This window comes from Amborella trichopoda, chromosome 2 (genome assembly GCF_054954075.1).
Source record: "Amborella trichopoda isolate Santa Cruz 75 chromosome 2, AtrichopodaSantaCruz75HAP2 v2.0, whole genome shotgun sequence".
In the NCBI taxonomy this organism is placed as follows: domain Eukaryota; kingdom Viridiplantae; phylum Streptophyta; class Magnoliopsida; order Amborellales; family Amborellaceae; genus Amborella; species Amborella trichopoda.
Genome location: NC_142337.1, coordinates 53641910 through 53661423, shown reverse-complemented (window position 1 = coordinate 53661423; position 19514 = coordinate 53641910). Strand labels below are relative to the sequence as shown.

General features: G+C 35.5%; 2 protein-coding genes across 22 annotated transcripts; one reads left to right on the top strand and one right to left on the bottom strand.

Moving 5' to 3' along the window:
- The first annotated feature begins 2579 nt into the window (after window positions 1-2579).
- Window positions 2580-11501, top strand: LOC18431475 (Tetratricopeptide repeat (TPR)-like superfamily protein). Of its 21 annotated transcripts, none has more exons than XR_016049596.1 (10): window positions 2580-2650; window positions 3135-3398; window positions 3618-3684; window positions 4541-4580; window positions 4688-4820; window positions 6470-6541; window positions 7773-7853; window positions 9539-9600; window positions 10898-11006; window positions 11300-11501. XR_016049596.1 is itself a non-coding variant. In XM_011623998.3 (10 exons), the coding sequence occupies exons 1-9, from the start codon at window positions 2636-2638 to the stop codon at window positions 10957-10959; spliced, it is 801 nt and encodes a 266-aa protein (XP_011622300.1). In that variant the 5' UTR covers window positions 2580-2635; the 3' UTR covers window positions 10960-11006; window positions 11300-11501. The 21 variants fall into 21 exon arrangements, 11 of the variants coding, with proteins under 11 accessions (XP_011622300.1, XP_006841663.1, XP_011622301.1 ...); XR_016049594.1 differs by having other exon boundaries at window positions 11297-11501; XR_016049595.1 differs by having other exon boundaries at window positions 11275-11501.
- Window positions 11502-13953: 2452 nt separating this feature from the next.
- Window positions 13954-19141, bottom strand: LOC18431476 (chaperonin CPN60-2, mitochondrial). The gene is made up of 18 exons (XM_006841601.4): window positions 19006-19141; window positions 18889-18910; window positions 18564-18695; window positions 18270-18429; window positions 17796-17971; window positions 17451-17546; window positions 17085-17189; window positions 16827-16913; window positions 16639-16728; window positions 16413-16493; window positions 16258-16326; window positions 16070-16147; window positions 15777-15872; window positions 15495-15594; window positions 15268-15371; window positions 15053-15158; window positions 14815-14893; window positions 13954-14364 (listed from the first exon to the last, which is right to left on the bottom strand). The coding sequence occupies exons 1-18, from the start codon at window positions 19041-19043 to the stop codon at window positions 14256-14258; spliced, it is 1728 nt and encodes a 575-aa protein (XP_006841664.1). The 5' UTR covers window positions 19044-19141; the 3' UTR covers window positions 13954-14255.
- Window positions 19142-19514: the final 373 nt, after the last annotated feature.

Sequence of the window (19514 nt, the reverse complement as noted above, 5' to 3'; positions counted from 1 at the left end):
TTTTTTTTAAAAAAAAGAACGAGGTATCTTGAAATCTGAAATATAGAATTGTTTCTATATATTCTTCTACCTAGACAGTTGATACATGTCCAAGCCATTTACTCCTTTCTATACCTTATTAAATTTAAATTAAATGTCATTCATTATCAAACGACTGTATAATATATAATATAATACTTCGGACTTTGATAGTTATGTAGTATTCAAAGTGACCTTTCAAAGAAAAACTTCAAATTCGTAAATCCGAAGTTGTTTGTGTACTGTCGTTCAACATACAAACCTAAGATTTTGAAAAACTTGTTTATATATATGGGAAAATATCTCCTTGTCTCCCTATTTTTAACTTCCATATCTCATGAGACCTATAAATTAAAAATATTAGTTATAAATAAAAAGTCTCAATCTTTTCTATCTTACAACCCCCTGGACCCTTTTGATCATAAATTTTTTATCCAAACAAACATTAAAATGATACCCTCTCTCTCCCTCTAAAACTCCATCTCTCTCTTCGCTTCTATGTGGGTTTACCAGCCAAGGGGTTTAGCTTGAGCTCGAACATGAGCACACATTCTTATGTGTAAGAGAGAGATGGAGTTTTAGATAGACAGAGATGGAGTTTGGGTTTTAGAGAGAGATGTAGTTTTAGAGAGAGATGGAATTTGAGTTTTAGGGAGAGAGATGGAGTTTGAGTTTTAGGGAGAGAAATGGAGTTTTGAGAGAGAGAGAGACGATGATGTGAGAGATAGAGATGAAGTGTGGGTTTTAGAGAGAGGGAGTTTTGAGAGAGAGAAACGATGATGTTAGAGAGACGAAGTTTTAGAGAGAGAGAGATAGGGTCATTTCATAAGTTGTTGAGGTCAATAATACACGGTCAAAATGGTTTAGGGGGTTAGAAGATAGAAAAGATGGAATCATTTTGCTTACAAGTAATATTTTCAATTCTTGGTTCTAACGAGATATAGAAGTTAAAAATAGGGGATAATACCATATTGTTGAACTTGGTTTTTGTATAAGCTTTCAACAAAAACTTCGGAAGTTTAAAATATGAGGTCGTTCCTTCGTTAGACAAACTTAGGATTTTAAAAATCTAATTTTTTTTGTCCTCAATTGTTCCTCGTATTTTTGGCCCTGAAAGACACCTATAGGTCTTCGATAAACTTCAAACCTTCAAAATCCGACCCATGAACATTTTTATCATTTTAAAAAAATGGCAAAAAAAATTGGCTATCGTGTAATAACATTAAAAACAGAAGAACTCTTGAAATAAGCACTTCAGAGCATAATTAACAAGTCGGGAAATAATAAAATATGGGCCGATCAAAACAACACTAATAAATCGATTTTATTTCAAAAAGTTGGAGGAAGTATTGAGTGTAATAACATTAAAAAAAGAGAAACTATCGAAGTAGGTACTTTAGAGTATAATGAGGAAGTATTGAGTGTAATAACATTAAAAAAAAGAGAAACTCTCGAAGTAGGTACTTTAGAGTATAATTACTAAGTCGGGGAATAATAAAATGTTGGTTGATCAAAACATTAGTAATAATTCGATTTTATTTCAAAAAGTTGGAGGAAAAAATTTGGGTAAAAAACATATATCGCCAAAAAATAAGGTAAGTTATAAAATAGTGAATATTTCAGATTTGATTAAAAAAAAAATATAGTGAAAAAATCGAATATGTAAAGATGACACAATATAAGATTATGATTTGCAGGTATTATATATATATTAAAACCATCAAACAATAATTTTATAGCTTTACTAGTGCCATAAGAGTAATACTTAACAATTTTTTGTTAAACTTTCAATAAATCCACTAGCAATGTTTGCTCTGTTGTCACATCACAAAACATATCGTACATTTATTGGAAACATAAAATGAAAGAACAACAACACTAAATACAAGAACTAATCAACAAATAATAAGAACTATGAATCGGTATAGGATTTTTTTTCAAAGAAAAAAAAAAAAAAACTCCTCCACTATAGGTTTGATGTTAATTAAAATAAAACGCAAAGACCCAAATGGGTCAAATAGTGGTCCATCCAAAATTTCATGTTGTATATTCCGATGAAATAAAAAATAAAAAATAAAAATGAAATTAATCAAGCTTTTCTATGCATAAAAAACAAGAAAATATCTTCAAATTGATCATCTCGACATCAAGATGTATAGATATGATAAACAAATAGATTTTAAGTTTTGAAAACAGTACATCTTGTAAAGCATTTTTAGACCGTTAGTTTTCAAGATTTTCAAAATTTTATAGATATGCTCAATCTACAATATTTTTGAAGCATTAAATCTTATAATTAAAGATGAAAATATATTATAAGGCTATTACAAATATTTTCGAGAAACCACATTTCTCGACACTATTCAGGTGCAGTTTACTTTGATTGTTTAGAGCCTCGGCTCTATACAAACCAAATTGGCTTTCATTCTCCATCACGGTCCAACCGATTGATTTGACGGTGATGACCATTACGTCAACAATGCATGTAGTGGTCATTACCAATTACTAATCATAGTCTGCTTCAGTATAACTAATTCTGATATCCAGGCGAATAGTCCGTTGAGAAACAAGAATCTCCTCCTCTCTCCACCAATAATCCTCTCTCCACCAATAAAGCATGGAGCAACTGAAGGTAATCTCTCGCCGTTATATCTCCTAAAACATTGAATTATGCCTATAGGAAAAACATGCAGAACTGCCTTAAACCATATAGAAACCTCCAGCGTAGGTTTCAAATTCATTTCACTTCAATTTATGGAATATTTTTTATTTGGTGAGTCAATGCAGTAAACTTTGGGTTGCGAAATGTATATTCTGTTTTTTTTTTTTTGTTTTTTTTTTTTGCTGTTTCCCCATGAATGAAAAATGAGGAACAGTTGCAGAAGTTTTTAATCCTAAATTGGAAGTGTTGCCGGATTGAATTCGCATCAAATTGGAAGGACAATAAACCCTAAACACTTGAATGAATCCCATGGCTTTCGATCCATATGAACACATGATGATGAATAACTGGACTTGTTTAATGAATTCTCAAGAATTGTTACCCAGGACTTAAAAGTGTTATTACATTCTGTACAGAGATAAGGCTTACATATTCTATGACTTCAAATTTGCAGTTTGTCCTGCCTTCTTCCTCTTCCTCTTCCTGTTACTACTCTGCTATGGCTGTTCCTTTGGTAATCCCTGCATCATCCACATTGGCCTTTTACTGCAAAACTCGGGGCCGGTTGCGCCCTTTTGGCATTACGCAATCAAGATTGGCCATACCACAACGCACCGACCTTTTATCTGTGTCGGCAATTTGGGACGCTTTAACCGGTGGAGGTGCTGCTCGAGAAGCTTCAATGGCTATAAGACAGGGAATGCAGCTATTCAGACAGGTGGTTGCCCCTTGCACAATCCTTTTTCTCTCTACTTTCCTATTCTATATTGCATAAATGAATGGGGGCTGCTACATCTGTAGACACATTAGTTTTTTATCAATGAATCTCTGCACGGTTGCTCCTCTCTGTCTACTGTTCTATTTTCTCCTCCAGTCTTGAATAGCTGCCATTAAAAGTTGCTAAATCTCTGGACCCATTTGTTTTCTATCAATGAAGGGTGATGTTCAGGGGTCCTTGGATGCATTTGATAAAGCAATTGAGCTGGATCCTCGCCAGAAGGCATGTAAGTAAAGGGGTTTTATGGTCCTTGATGGATAGTTGATTGCGTTGTCATCAATTTCTGATTAACCAAATATTTTGCCGAGTTCTTTCTTGAGCTTTCCCAACCAACTTGGCTCAGGAGAAGTCCCATTCTGTAGTGTGTGCATGTGCTCAGTGACAATCAGGCTTGTTATAATTGGAAAGTGTACAAATATATTTTCACTCTCTCTTCTGAGACTCAATGTGTTCCATCTCTTTGTAGTCATTGATCAGCCGTAACCTGTCACTTGAGTTCTCTTCAAGGAGAACATGAAGCCTTTTTGTGAGTCAATATTTAAGTTCCAATTGGCTTTCACGATTGTTGAAGGCACTAAGCTTCCTGCTGAAAGCCATTCTTATTGGATTCTATGAAGTGTTTCTTTCTCTTTATTTCCTTCTATAATTTCCTGAATTTGAAGACTTTGCCACTGTGTCTGTCTAGGAAACTCCTCTGGGAAGGAGTAGAAGCAGAGGAGTTGTCATTTTTAAGTGGAAATTCGTGCTTTGGTTTTACTTTTTAAAATGGGATGCCCTCTTCCAGTATGATGTCCTGGTTACTAAGTTTGGAAGGGTAGAGAAGTAATTTACAGATTTATTTTAACTCTCTCTCTCTCTCTCTCTCTCTCTCTCTCTCTCTCTCTCTCTCTCTCTTTCTCTCGGTTTATTTGTTAAATAATGAGTGAAAACTTTGATGCAATCATTTTGGACATGGATGTTTGAAATTTTAACTTTGAAAGTAAAGGTAATATGAGTTAACTGTTTGCCAAGACCAGTTCATGTTTCTTGGGAGCATTTCTATGATGATGAGTTATGACGACTCTATCTTTAAACATAAACAGATCTTTGGCAAAGGGGGTTATCATTGTATTACCTGAGCAGGTATTCCTTATTTCCTTTGCTTACAATCTGCATGCATGTTCTTTAATGACAATCAACAGAAGTTTTGTGGTAGTGCAATTGTGAGTGAGGCATATAACTGGCATCAGGTTTGAAGAAGGGGCCAAGCAATTTCGGCTAGATGTTGCTAAAAACCCAAATGATACAGAAGAGTCAATATGGTGTTTCCTCTGTGAAGCTCAATTATGTGGACCTGATGAAGCCCGGAGGTGCTTTCTAGAGGCAAGTAACTATTATTCGCTTGTTTGCTTAGTAGTACATGTGAGAGTCCATTTCAAATTCCTCGTTGGTTATTAATCTAGAAAGGTCCAATTTGAGATGTTGAACCATCACAGTTTCTGTCATTGATTGTCATAAGAAGGCATGAAGTTTCTAGCTGATGACTACACATGCACCTTAATTTTCTTATTAGTTGGTATTGATGTTTTTTATTTATTCTGTGTAAGTGTATTGTGCTATTTATTTCATTACTTGTATACCAACTTGTATATCTTTACCAAAAGAAGAATCTTATACTGATTTCAATTTGAACTGAAAAAAGAAAGTTCTATATTATAAAAGAAAACAAATTTTCAATTACGAGTTTTCCTCAAATTGTTTTTTGGCTGTTGATTTGATAGTAACAAAATAGATTGCAGAGCATTATTCTTAAGTGTTATAAGTTAATCCAAACCTGAATCGTTCAAGCTATATATCACTGGCCCAACCAATATATCTAGGAGGAAGAGACTAGTTGGGAGCATTTTAATAGATCACTTCGGGATCGGCTTTCTATCTCGGAAAATTACACCACAAGTGAAATCTGCAAGGGAGCAAGAAAAGGGGGGTTTTCTTGTATTAATTGAATAATTGAACTCAATAGATTCGGTATTGGCTTGTCATAGATGTCCATACAGTCAAAAGTACCAACCTTGGTAGGTTCGACTTGGGTGTTGTCTTCACAAAGTAGTATAATGTGCATGACTCTTATACTCCAAAATGGTGCCTTCCGTTTTACCAGATACATTTTTGGAGTTTCATTCGAACAAATTAAAATTGCAAAGCAAGAAGCCAAATGTCTAACTCATACTTCACTACTGCCCCCTAAACACATAACCCACCCATGCTCCATAGTTGAAACTACTGGCATACCAAAATGCAGCCACTTGGCCATCACTTTCTTAAACTCTCTATTTCCAGCTGTTCTTCATCCTGGCCTTGTTAATGCTTTCCAAGTTGTCCTTTGATTCTGTTTTCTCTTGCTTGGCATTGTGTTTCTTGGCTCTCCCTTGTCTTCTTCTATTACCACCTGCTTTTTCAAGTTTTAGAAATATAATCCCATATGTAAAGCTCACACTTTTTATTATCCTTTTTAGGTGTAATTCTGTTCATAAATGTCGAAATTGAGTTCACAATTTTGGAAAGAACCTCTTCTTGTGGCTATAAGAGCACGCCTTGACTTCCTCCCGCCAATTTTCCTTAATTTTTGTAATTATAAAATAAAATGATTTTGTCCATCTCTTTGCACGACAATAACATTCCTATTGGACCCCTCTGCATATGTGTGTGTGTGTGTGTGTGTGTGTGATGCGTTTGAACATTTTCTATGCTTACAACCTTCGAGGGCTTGCAACAAATGTATCTATGTGATGAACACATTCCAAAAGCCTCATTTATCGGGTTGTCCTAATCAAGGAAATAAATCCCTCTTCTCACCTGCATGCTATTAGGGAAGTGCGAGGGAGTTTGGTATGGTTTAAGTTCCATGGTTTTCATTTCAAGGGCTTCCTCTCTTATTTGGATGGTTGGATCTCCTTCAAAATCATGCCAATTCATAGCAAGATTCTTAGGGTGACTGTTCTGTCGATTATCTACTTTTGGATTATGTGCAGGTTGCTCGAGATCCAAGACCTGTAATGCGTGAAGCCTATACTATGTTTAAGGATGGTGGGGATCCAGATAAGGTGTGTGTATGAAACTTTGTTAGACTTGTCTCTGTTATTGTTAAAAAAGGGTTCATTGGATTACTGAAGTACTTCTAATTCACAATCTCATCTCTTCACCGATCATCTCTTGGTACAATGGCCTAAAAATTGTTGGCCTCTGTAGCTACTTTGTTTTTTTACTTCTGTTATCACAATTTTGAGCCTTCTGTGATATATCTTCAAAATTGTAGATGTCTTATTGCAGTCATTCACACTAAGTTGTTAAGCATGAAACTTTTTGGCTTTTTTCAGCCCCTTACACCATATGCATTTTAGATGATGGCCTTTATGCCTGAATGTAGGTAAACTTGTCAGTCTCGAACCTGCATCAGTCTTTTTGATTATCCATACCTTGAAAAGTGCGATTCAGTTTATGTTTGTCTGTGCACATGCTCACATACTATAAACAAAACATTCATGCAATGTCTCAAAATTATGTGTTTTACATCTAAGTTATATGTCTGTTATCTCATTGGCCTCTCTTAGGAAAAGACAAAAGGAGAGGCTCAATGCATTATTGGGTTGGAAAATCTCCAAAATAACATCTCCATCACATCTTACTCATCTGATGACATTTATCAAGTCACGTTGTGTTTATCTTTTACCTGCCTTGCTTCCCATATTACGGTCAATGGCAAGTCAACATAATTCATTGGCTCTTTCTGTACTTGGGTCTTGGCTAGATTGTCTTGGCTAGTCACAAAATTGAGTTAGAAAACTTAGAAACTTGGATTTGTGAAAAAATGAACATATGTCCCATAAGTTTTCACATCTTATTTACTGGATGACCCTCTCTCACTTGTGGCCTAAAAATGTTGCTTAGTAAATTCTATGTCCAAATGCATGTCTTTTGTTCTTAGTCCAACTTATTGATGTACAAGGATATACAATTCTTGATTCATTATTTCAATTATCTGTTATTGTCTCAGTTGTGCCTATTTGGAATGGTATTTTAACCTCACATCTTAGATGCCTCTTTGCAGCAGTTCACATGCTTAGTGGTTCATCAAGAATTGACAAAAATGATGCTCTTTCTCTTTGAGTTATCAATATATTTTTATGACCTTAGTTTTGCTATACAACAAACCCACTGCTTAAATCATGAATCAAAACCTCCTATGTGAACCTCGAATGGTATAGGGTTGAAATGCTAATAATGAATTTTTATTGCTTCTAATTCTGACCATCTGTGTCACTTTGGTGTTTGCAGCTTGTTTCCACATTTCTATATGGAAAAGAAAATGAATATTTCTATGCTGCATTATATGCTGGGCTTTACTATGAATCTCAGGTTTGTTATTCATGGCAGCATTTTCTCTTAAATTAACCTCATACTTACTGTTTTGGTCTCATGCTCTTAGTTTGTAGGAATCTTCCTTGAAAGTAAGAGTGTGTGTGCGTGTGTATGTGTGTGTGTGTGTGTGTGTGTGTGTGTGTGTGTGTGTGTGTGTGTGTGTGAGAGAGAGAGAGAGAGAGAGAGAGAGAGAGAGAGAGAGAGAGAGAGAGAGAGAGAGAGAGAGAGAGAGCATCATCAGTTAATGCCATGCTATCATGGATCCTGAGAACAGTCATCCTGGAATGTTTTCCTTTCCATTTTTCATGCTTATTTTTGGTAAAAATAATAAGTTATTTCCGGAATTTGCTTAATGTGACTTTGAGAATAATTCAGATGCATCCAGTATAGACTAGTTTATGTATATATAGGCATGATGTTCATAAGTAACACGTGCACATTCTGATTGTAATTTTGAAATCTGCTACTTTGGGTTTTTTTTTTTTTTTTTTCTTTTTTAATGCTTACCTCGATATCATGAGGATCTCATGATTTAAACTTTTTATATGATATTTGGTGTTTGTCTGAAGACATGTGCATTTGTTTTGTTAATTTTTAAACCTGCTTTATTTGACTGGCATTTCATGTTTTCCTTTGGCTACATTGTGATTTATAGATCTCCTATACTGCTTGACTAGTTGATCCTTTTTTAAGTTTTTCCTTTCATGAATGGAATGAGCATGTCTTCATTTTGAGGCTTGGAGCCCACATCTTTATGTATGCAGAGATCTATATGCTGTGCTTTACCCTTTTTTTTATATGCCGTGCTTCATTTTTGCTATTATGAATCTCTGCTGCTCATCTAGAGGTCTAGTGGTACCTTTCCTTGTCTGCAATTTTACATCTGAAGCAGTATTAATTTACATGAAACCTATGATAAAAAAGATTTTAATTAATATTTAGTGAATCTTTTCATTTTTCTGTTTGCTGAGTTTTGATTTTCCAGTTGTATGAAGGATGCATTTTTTGATGTATAAATTCCATTAAATGATAGAAATACCACAAAAGTGTTTTTTTTTATTTTTTTATTTTTTATTTTTATGAAATCAACATTGACTCAATCTTTATGAATGCGAAGTATGTTGGCATTGTCAACTTGCGCTGAGGTAATTGTGATTCCTTTGGGACTACAGCAGAACCCAACTGTCTGTAGAGAAACATTTCAACATCCAAAAGCATTAGAAAGAGAGTATGATACTAGCAACAATACATATGAATCATTTTCTTGAACTCCTGTTGCTCCTTCTAGTGGTTAGGTGCTTCCCTAAAAACTGGGGATCAAGATCCCATGGAGATCCCTGTCTGGGAGAGCTGGAGCGAGATCCCGGACCAGGATCCACACCTAGGTTGGTAAATCCTGGAAACTATTAGCTAAAAACTTATGAGTGGAAAATGGCAGTAAAATGGTACGCATATAGAACTCTTATAGGGCATTGAATTTGTGACTATTTGACCACACTTTTAGGCATTGGAAAATAAGAGAAACATCCAAGTCATCCAGAAGTTGCTTACTTTCACTGCTGCTTGTATTCCAATATTAGATATTATGCACAAAGTTTCATGGTAAGTATATCATTATGTTATGTTTTATGTATGCTTTTCTGGTTTAATAAAGAAGTAACATGTCAATTGCACTTACGCAGAATGACTCAAAGTCTGCAAAGAATCTTATACTTGCCGCAAGTCAATCTCCCTATGCACTAAGGTTAGACATTTACTAAGAGTTCTCCACACTTTCTTTATTCAACTTCTTTCCCCAAATATTAAAATCTATGCTTGGAGCTTGGTGGGCACTACAGATAATCTGATTTGTTTCCTGTATGAGAAGATTTCCAAAAAGGCTATATGATTTGTTTCCTTCATTCCAAACAGAAGAGTGTGGCTAAGATTATATGGTACACTTGGGTTTGGTATGATTCAACCTAATAGAGCTAATAATTCTTTATGTTCTTCATTGGATCTTCATTTCAACTGTTGTAACCATCAGTATTCCTCCTTTTCATAGAGATTAATTGATTTAACTCATGTTATAATGGTTGTATTCATGTGTCTTGCTTATCTAATTGGTGGCTTTGCATTCATGCTTCAATAATTGCAAGCTGAAGTCTTAATATTAGCTTTTTCGCATTGCTGTATAAGCAAGACCTTATTTTCTTATGCAATCCACCTTTCAATGGCTAGATTTCAAATTATCAATCTGCTTTAAGTTTGCGGTCGCATAGGTAAGTTTTTTATCCAAGACTTTTCATAGTAACCTTGTACACATGTCCTTTGTAATTAACCAATGTCCTTTTGTAATTAACCATGACCTGTACCTATCACCCACAGTAGATCTCAATGAGATCTAATTTAGATATGGTATGGTTTGGTTGAATTCCTGCAAATTGATTAAACACGTTATATATTCAGTGTTCTTCGAAGATTTAATTTACATATTAGCAAGTACAGACTTGCATCCATCACATACCATGCAAAGACGGCAAAGGTGTGGTTCAATGGCTTGTTCCTGTCAATTTAATGTCCCCATTAAGTGGTTCAAATAAGTGGGAAATGTAGGAAAGAGAATTTATCAAACAATTTAGAAACAGAATACCAAAAGGAGAACTTTTGCACTTGAAATAACTGACATATTTGACATCCTTTGAAATTGTCAAAAAAAGAAAAGAAAAAGAACATAGCCTGATTATTGAGCACTAAACAGATTGCATACATATTAGAAGATTCCTTTTCTGAAACTTCAGATAGCTTTTAACCACCCTTATGGCACTGCCTGCTGATCAAAACGCTGTGTCCTAGGACAGATTTCACTATTAGTTCTTAGTATTCTGTAGTTGACTATAAGGAGGATAGCCCTCGGAGACCACCTTTTCTTTTTTTTTATAAAGTCACTTTGGTTATTCTGTTGCAGAAGTTATAGTCTTAGCAGTTCAGATTGGGATGAACTCATATGAAGATCACGTTGATAGTCATAATGATACTATTTCCTTCTCTCTGTAGGTCAGATGATTACATGGCTTCCCTTTCCAAAGTTCATTGCAACTATCGTGATTGGCACCTCAGCTAGTTGAGTGGTCGCATCATGCAACCTATATCATCCACATCACCAATAAGGTATGCTAGATTATTACGCAGTAGCCACCTTTTGATCTCCAGGAGTGCAGTGAATGTTGAGGATCATATGCTCGTGTATATAAAAGACATCATGCTCTTCTCAGGTTTACTGGTTTTGCTGATTTTTTATGAGCATCTTTATCATCATGCGTCCAATGTGAATCCATTCATATATACTCTATATGCCGCACGTTCCAAAATTTGACACACATGTTTCATGTTTCTCTCCAATGCAACAGAAATCTTTATTTACTAAATGTTCCCATAGTTCATGTTTTCCTTCAATGCAGCAGAATGGAGCCTAACGGTGCATGGTGCTTGCACACATTGCTACTAAAAGTCACCGCAATGATGTTTATGACTTCGTCGCCTGTTTTATAATGTTAATAGAAAGGACTTTAAACATCCAGATTATGCAAAATTTGTTTGGAGTATAGCAGGCATGGTTTGTATTTCATACAATATATAGCAAAGAAATCCACATTAAGTTCTAAATGATGGTTTGTATTTAGCACATAAATAGCAAAGAAATCCACATTACAATCTCAATGAGAACGTGGTTAGGGATGCGGATGTCTCCACACACCATGCCACCCTTCATTACCGTCGATAAAATATCAAAAAACGAAAAAGAGAAAACTCAATGATGAGAAAAACTCAATGATGATTTATCACCGATCATATTGATTTTCATTCACCACAGACAGGATCAATCTCCAATGTACCTACCCAATATGGATTGCCAAATAAAAACGGTACTTCTAAAATTTAGGGGGAGGAGATTCATACTATGAGTGGGAATGGATCACATGCCTGAAGCTTTGCACAATAAGACGTACACTTACGCACAACTGATGCATGAGAGATGCCTAAAAAACGAACAATTGGGATACTATTTGGCCAATTCATGAAAATTTCTTGTTCCTACATGGCACTTGACTGCCAATAAGCTCTAAAAGAAGCTGAAAATGTCCAATGTAAAGCTTTACTTTGCACGTCAGTGTGCTCAGATTTTTAAGAGTTTCAGATCTCCAATTTAATTTCGGGTTGTCTAATACCGTCCCTATTCTTCAAAACAAAAAGAAATATGTTTTTTATTTCAAGAGTATACATCATTAAATCGGTTTTTAGTGCAATGGTTTTTTTTGATAATTCAATGGAGAAAACAAGCCACTACCCAGTGACATCAGTGGAAATGAAAGTCATAATATGGTGATTAGAGTGTGGAGGTGCTACTATCACATCCCCAGCCCAGGGAGTAGTGTTTGACAGCCCAGGGAGTAGTGTTTGAAGGCCTCTAGACCTGCTTAATGTTAACTTTCTTGAAGTTCAAATACTTGCATCTAGAGCTATCAGGTGAACCTCAACGTGTATTGGGAGGCTCTTAAAATGATCAGTTGAGTGTCAAATGGGTCATACAATCAACCGCGTGCTCAGTCTAATTTGATATTAACTTCTCCAAAATTCTAAAACTTCTCCATTAACCACTTCGGTCAATCATTATAAATTGAAAAATTATACAGAGGCTTTAGATCACAATTATTCTAGTCCCTCAATTTTAAATTGGGTGATTACAAATTTGTCATTGGCTAAACTTGAAACATTAAAACACAAAAAAAGAAAAAGAGAAAATTATATACATATCCATTTCATTATTATAACTCTACCGAATAGTTTATGTTATTACCACCATGTCCGTTTTTTTCATGCCAAAACGAATTTTTTTTAAAAAAATAACTTTACCGTTTTAACAAAGGTATTCAAAGTATTTTTGGTTGTTCAACAACAAAAAATGCACCAATTTTGATTATTAAAGAACCGAAAAAAGTTCTCTCGTGAGGCGCATTCTTTCTCTCTCTTTGAAGTCATAGTTATTCGATAAAAAAAAAAAACTAGTTGGAACCGCTAAATTTAGAAAAAATCTTAGAGATTATGAGATTAAAAGATTAAGAGAAAACTTGTAGTATATTCTCGCTTCATCTCTTTGAAGTCATGATTATTCGAATAGATTTCGTTATTACCACCGTCTTCGTTTTTTTCATATTGAAAAGGACATTTAAAAAAACAATGACTTTACCTTTTTAACAACCATATTCAAAGTATTTTTGATTGTTCAACAACAAAAAATATGGCAATTTCAACTCTTGAAAAACCGAAAAAAGTTCTCTTGTGACATTTTTTCTACCTCTCTGAAGTCGTAGTCATCCGATAAAATAAAAATAAAAAAACTAATTTGAATCCCTAAATTTAGAAGAAATCTTAGAGATTATGAGATTAAAAGATTAAAAAAAAATCCTGTGACGTATTCTCTCTCTATCCCTTTGAAGTCATGGTTATCTGATAAAATAAAAAAATAACAACTAGTTTGAACCCTTAAATTTAAGAAAAATCTCAAAGATTATGAGCTTCCAAAAAATAAAAAAAATGGGGGAAAGGGACAGTTCAAAAAAAAAAAAAAACACTACTTCTACCCAAGTAATGGAGAGAGATAGAGAGAAGATACACACCCACAAGAGAGAAACTTTTAGTTCTTGAAAAACCAAAAATTAAGTTAATTCGAAAAAAAACCGAAAATTAAGTTATTCAAAAACCGAAATTGACCTGAATACTTTCAATTCAATTATTCAAAAAAAAAAAATACTTTTTAAAAATTTTTGTTTGGAGATGAAAAACAAATACAGTGATAATAACGAAAACTATTCGATAAAACCGTACCTACAGAAACTATAACAGATGTGTATATAATTTTTCAAAAAAAAATCTCCAACTTCATAACACACTCTAAACCACATCTAATAGTTCGCCGTGCTCGTAACCTAATAATGGTAAAGACTCCTATAGTATAGGTATCCCTTATAAATTTATAATCAACTAACATGCTAAATGTTCGGAAAAGTGCTACATGCTAAATGTTCGGAAAAATGCATATGCTAAATGTTCGGAAAAATGCTACAACTCGTAACCAAGTTTATCAATATTAGAGTCGCCATTGAAACAGACCTTAGAAAAGACATTGGAAATGAGACCAATAATGATCACTGCTGCATACGCCCACAAGAATAAACTGGTGAACAAAGATAAAATAAACCAAAACTTCCTAGTCACCTCTTTGATTACAAGTTAGCTCCAAATGTTCCTGTAATCCGAGAATTGGAGAACACACCAAAGCCTGGAGAAGGATTCACTCAAGGGATTTTAAATGCCTTATGACAGATTTCCACACACGCACACTATGCTCTTCCACTGCCTCTAGTAATCCATTCCACCCATCCCACCACCCATGGGCGGAGTCATCTCTTTCTCGTCTTTAGGAAGCTCAACAACAGTAGCCTCAGTTGTCGTCATCAAAGAAGATACACTGAAATGCATCCAAATGACAGGCAGTAAGGTTAGACTCAGACTTTGAACACTAAATGTCAAAGAACATTGGGCGAAACTAACAATAGCCCACACTAGTAGTTTGGAGCTCAAGTCTCAATCAGATGCACATTGTGGTTCAAATAGCATGCTTTACTATTGAGGAAGGTATAGGATCAAGTTTCGCATGCACAGATTGAGAGAGAGAGATGATCTGACATTTCAAGAAGTCAGGTGGGCGATCCTACAAACAGTTGCATCTTGGAAATTCAACTCCCCACGAGCAAGAATTGCTCTAATATTCATATTGAACTTGTATTCCCATATCACAATCATTTCTATTTAATTGAAAGATGCAAATCAATACCACTCGAGTTCATTACTAAATAATTAAAAGGCAGCTTCCAATAACATGCAATGAAATAAAAGGAATAAACAGGAAGATTTATACCTAGCAGCATCCACCAATGCAGTTCTGATAACCTTCAAGGGATCAATTATTCCTGCCTTAACCATGTCAACATATTCACCTGATTTGCAGAGAAGGCAGGTTAGGAACTACTCTTATCACCAATACTTATCCATCAGGTATCAAAACAAGAAAATACACGAGGATAGAAAGAAATAATAGAAAGCTGTTTCATTGTCCAGTAAAAGACCAGGAAAAAGGAACAAAGAATGAGATGCACCTTTAGCTGCGTCATATCCAAGATCAGGGTTATCTTGTTCAAGTAACTTCCCAACAACCACAGCACCTTCTACTCCAGCATTGGATGCAATAGTGTGCACAGGCATCTACCAAGATTTATAGCCAAATTTAAGAAGAGTTTTTCACCCAAAAGAGCAGGGCGTTATATAGAATATGGTAAAGACCAGAGAAAATTTAAGCATGTCAATAAAGTACCTTAAGTGCATTCTGAATAATTTGAACACCAATCTTCTGATCAAAGTTGGCAGTATGCAGCTTTTCTAGCTCCCTTGATGCATAAAGAAGTGCAACACCACCCCCTGCAACAGATATTGGAACTTTGAATTCTCTAAAAACAATTGGAAAGTTATCAAACTACAAAACAGGGAACCCGGGAAAGATGTCAAACGAAATCCACAAAGTTGAAAGGAAGCTCAACAAACCTGGTACGATGCCTTCTTCAACAGCTGCCTTGGTGGCATTTAGAGCATCTGTAACTCTGTCCTTTTTCTCACTAACTTCAACTTCACTGGCTCCTCCAATCTGCGAAAACCACCATATAAGACCTCATCTAGTCAAATTAAATCTAATGTTTTTGCCCCACAAAGATGAAGTTCATATTTAGATAACATTTGATTTCAGACATTTTTCAAATTGCAAAAAGATGAAATCATTTAAATCAAGTTTTTCAACTCAAAATGCATATGAAGAAAACAAAGACCTACCTTGAGAACAGCCACACCTCCAGAAAGTTTTGCTAGTCTCTCTTGCAACTTTTCCTTGTCATAATCCGAAGTGCTGGCTTCTATGGCAGATCGCAACTGTTATGACAGCAGACATGAGGTTAGATCAAGAGACAACATGAGCACTGATCATGACATCCATCACTACTTCACACATAATTCTGCTTCCAATAAACTTCTCTTGGGTGAATAGCTTCCAATAAACTACAAATAGCTAACTAGCAAGCACACGTGGGGTGGGGGTGGGGGGAGGAGAGAGAGAGAGATGTGCCAACCTGATCACACCTTTCCTCAATGGCCTTTTTTTCACCTGCCCCATCTAGAACCACTGTATCATCTTTAGATACAGTGACCTGTCAGAAACAAAATTTACCATTGTGAGCCACCAACCTCAGTGAACCTAAAAAACAGTCATGTAATATTGCATACCATCCAATATCTTAGATATTGGAAGACACCTCACCTTTTTGGCAGTACCCAGCATATCCGGTTCCACTTTTTCGAGGTTCAAACCAAGCTCCTCAGTAATAAGCTACCAAAAAAAAGTTTATCAATTGATGAGGAGCTCAAGGGAACAGATTCAAACTACAAAGTAAAGAACAATAGCAGATATCTCACCTCTCCACCAGTGAGTGTGGCAAGATCCTGCATGCTAGCCTTCCTGTTTTCTCCAAAGCCAGGAGCTTTAATGGCACAAACCTTGGAATATGGAAACATTTATGCTGGTCAATTATCTACTATAGATTCATGTTCTGATTAACTTTATTGATTTGGAGAAAATTTCACCAAATAACCCATAAAAAATTCTACAATACATGACAAACTAATAGGATGGCACACTTACTTTAATCCCAGCACGGAGCTTGTTCAAAATGAGTGTCGCGAGCGCATCACTTTCGATATCTTCTGCAACTATCAACAAAGGGCGTTGCAACTGGAAGGGGGAAGAAAAATCAGAAACCAGTTACATGAACTATTCGCTGGAAACAGCCCTTTTGACCCTTCAAGAAAATCAAAGAACAAAGTGATTACCTTCAAGGCAAGCTCCAATACTTTGACAATTGCATTTAAACTCGAAATTTTCTTTTCATGTATAAGAATTAGGGGATTATCAAGTTCCTGGCCACCAAAAAAAAGTGTATAGGATATACTATCTATGGATAATGGCTCTACATTCAACAAAAACAAACAGAAAAATAGCAGATTCACAACACTTGCTATGCGCACTAGCAAATTTGGTTATAGAAAGAAGTTAAAATAAACCGTTGTAAAGAAAACAGTCGAGCTTACACATTTCTGGGTTTTTTGGTTGGTGATGAAATATGGGGATATATAGCCCCTATCGAGTTTCATTCCTTCAACAACCTCTAATTCATTGTATAAAGTCTTTCCATCCTGTAAAGAACATGGGAGTGTCAAATTTACTATATACATTGACATTTCTGTAGCGAAATACAAATTACAAATTTGCCAGAACAACATATTAGAAACCATGATTTAACAAAAATTGAAAAAAAAAAATACAAAGCCTTCCAACACAACCAGCAAAAAGTTCCATACACAATTCAAAGTAAGAATATAAAAAAAACAATGCCCAATCACTAAATGTTTGGAAAATGACAAGAGATGGTTAGATTTAAGATGACAATGACATACAGCAATGGTGATGACTCCCTCTTTGCCAACCTTCTCCATAGCCTTTGCTATCAACTCTCCAATCTCTCTTTCTCCATTTGCTGATATGGTGCCAACCTAATCGAATTGAGAAAGACAAATATAACTAATCCACATCCTTCTTCCAAGGGGCCCAATACAATTTCACCAAGATTCACTGATGTAAATAGCAAACTCCAGCAGAAATTATGACAGAAATAAATTATAATACAATTCAAACCCCTTAAATAGCAGGAGAAATATGAAGGTACAAATAATCGACAAGAAGAAATCATTTTGCAATCTTACAAAAAAATAGTTAATGCATAGAGGAGGTGAAAGACAAACCTGTGCAATTTCTTCTGATGTGCTGATCATTCGTGCCCTGCTCTTTAAGCTGGTGACAACAGTATCAACAGCCATGGTGATACCACGCCTCAAGTCCATTGCATTCATCCCAGCTGCCACCGACTTGCAACCCTCAGCATATATTGCACGTGTTAGGAGAGTAGCGCAAGTGGTACCTGCATCAAAATAAAAAATAAAAAAATCAAAGATGTGAGTTACTACTGTCAAAGCACTCCTTAAACATAATGCAGTAATGCAGTCACACACACCTACGCACACAGAGTGAACAATTGCTAATTAGAATCATAGATAACAAGACCAGCTTATCAGCTACCGGTGAATAAGCTTTCTAATTCACCCAATTGAATAAAACTACATATTAAAACATTAGCTTAGACACATCAATTGTAACAAAAAAAAGCATGATATTACAAACCCTCAACAAAAAACACTGAAGAGTATCAAAACACTAACCATCTCCTGCAACATCATTTGTGGCATTTGCAACTTGTTTGACAAGGCTTGCGCCCACGTTCTTAATTCTATCCTTAAACTCAATGCTCTTTGCAACAGTCACACCATCTTTTGTGACTTTAGGAGCCCCAAAGCTTTGTTCAATAACAACATTACGGCCCTTCAACATAAAAAAACAAAACAAATATCCCAAATAAAAAATGCCATCAGCATTCAGCTGATCCAAAACAAGAAAGAGAGAGAGATTATCTTAACTAAACATAAGATCCATCCACTTTAAAAAACAATTCATACCTTCGGTCCCATGGTTACTTGAACAGCATCAGCAAGCTCCTCGACACCCTTAAGCATCAAAGCACGAGCCTCAACCCCAAACTTAATATCCTTTGCTGCATAGTTTCTATTCCAACTCACTCTGCTACCAATCTAAAATCCAAATTATGTAGAGACAAAAAAGTAAGCAAACAATCTTAATTCTCGAAAAAAAATGGACACCCAAGTTTCTTCTATTCATGCGCTCAGTATAAAAAACCCCCAAAACTAGCATTTATGAAAACCCAAATAGAATAAATCAATAAAAACCAGGTTACTCTAGATCACAGAAAGAAGAATGTCATACCTGTTGGCTGGCATTTGAGAACCTACAAAGAAAAAAATCACAGTTCAAAGGAAATAAAAAACAAAACATATGAGTAACAAAAGTAAGAACGATTACAAGGTAAAGAGAAACACTTACCGTGCCTTGGAGGCAAGTCTCGCAGCTGCACGATACATTGAGAGAGAGAGAGAGAGAGGTAGAGCCACAGTGAGAGAGGTAGAACAACTGTGATAGAGAGAGGGAACTGGGTTAGGGTTTTGGAGGTTTAAGACACGGAAGAGAAGACGGCGTTGGGAAAGGACGTGTACAATTTAAAGAGTCGGGGAGAGGATTCTAAAACCCTGGGAGTTGGATGGGGGAATAGTCTAGAAGTATCGATTAGGGTTTTTGGGTATCAATGAAATTTCCCCTTTCAAACTTTCTCGTTTATATGTTAGCCATTGTTGGGGAAAAAGGTCTATATAAGCTTGGAACCTTAGACCGTTCAAATAAGGTGCACCTCAAACATCCTATTGTGGACAGTAAACATCCTTTTGTGGACAGTGTTCCGATAACCCTCAACTTATCTAGACCATTTATTTTTATTATTTTTAAGAACTTTTTATCCGCTCGATCTATATCATTTTTAAAATTTTGAAGTATAAAAA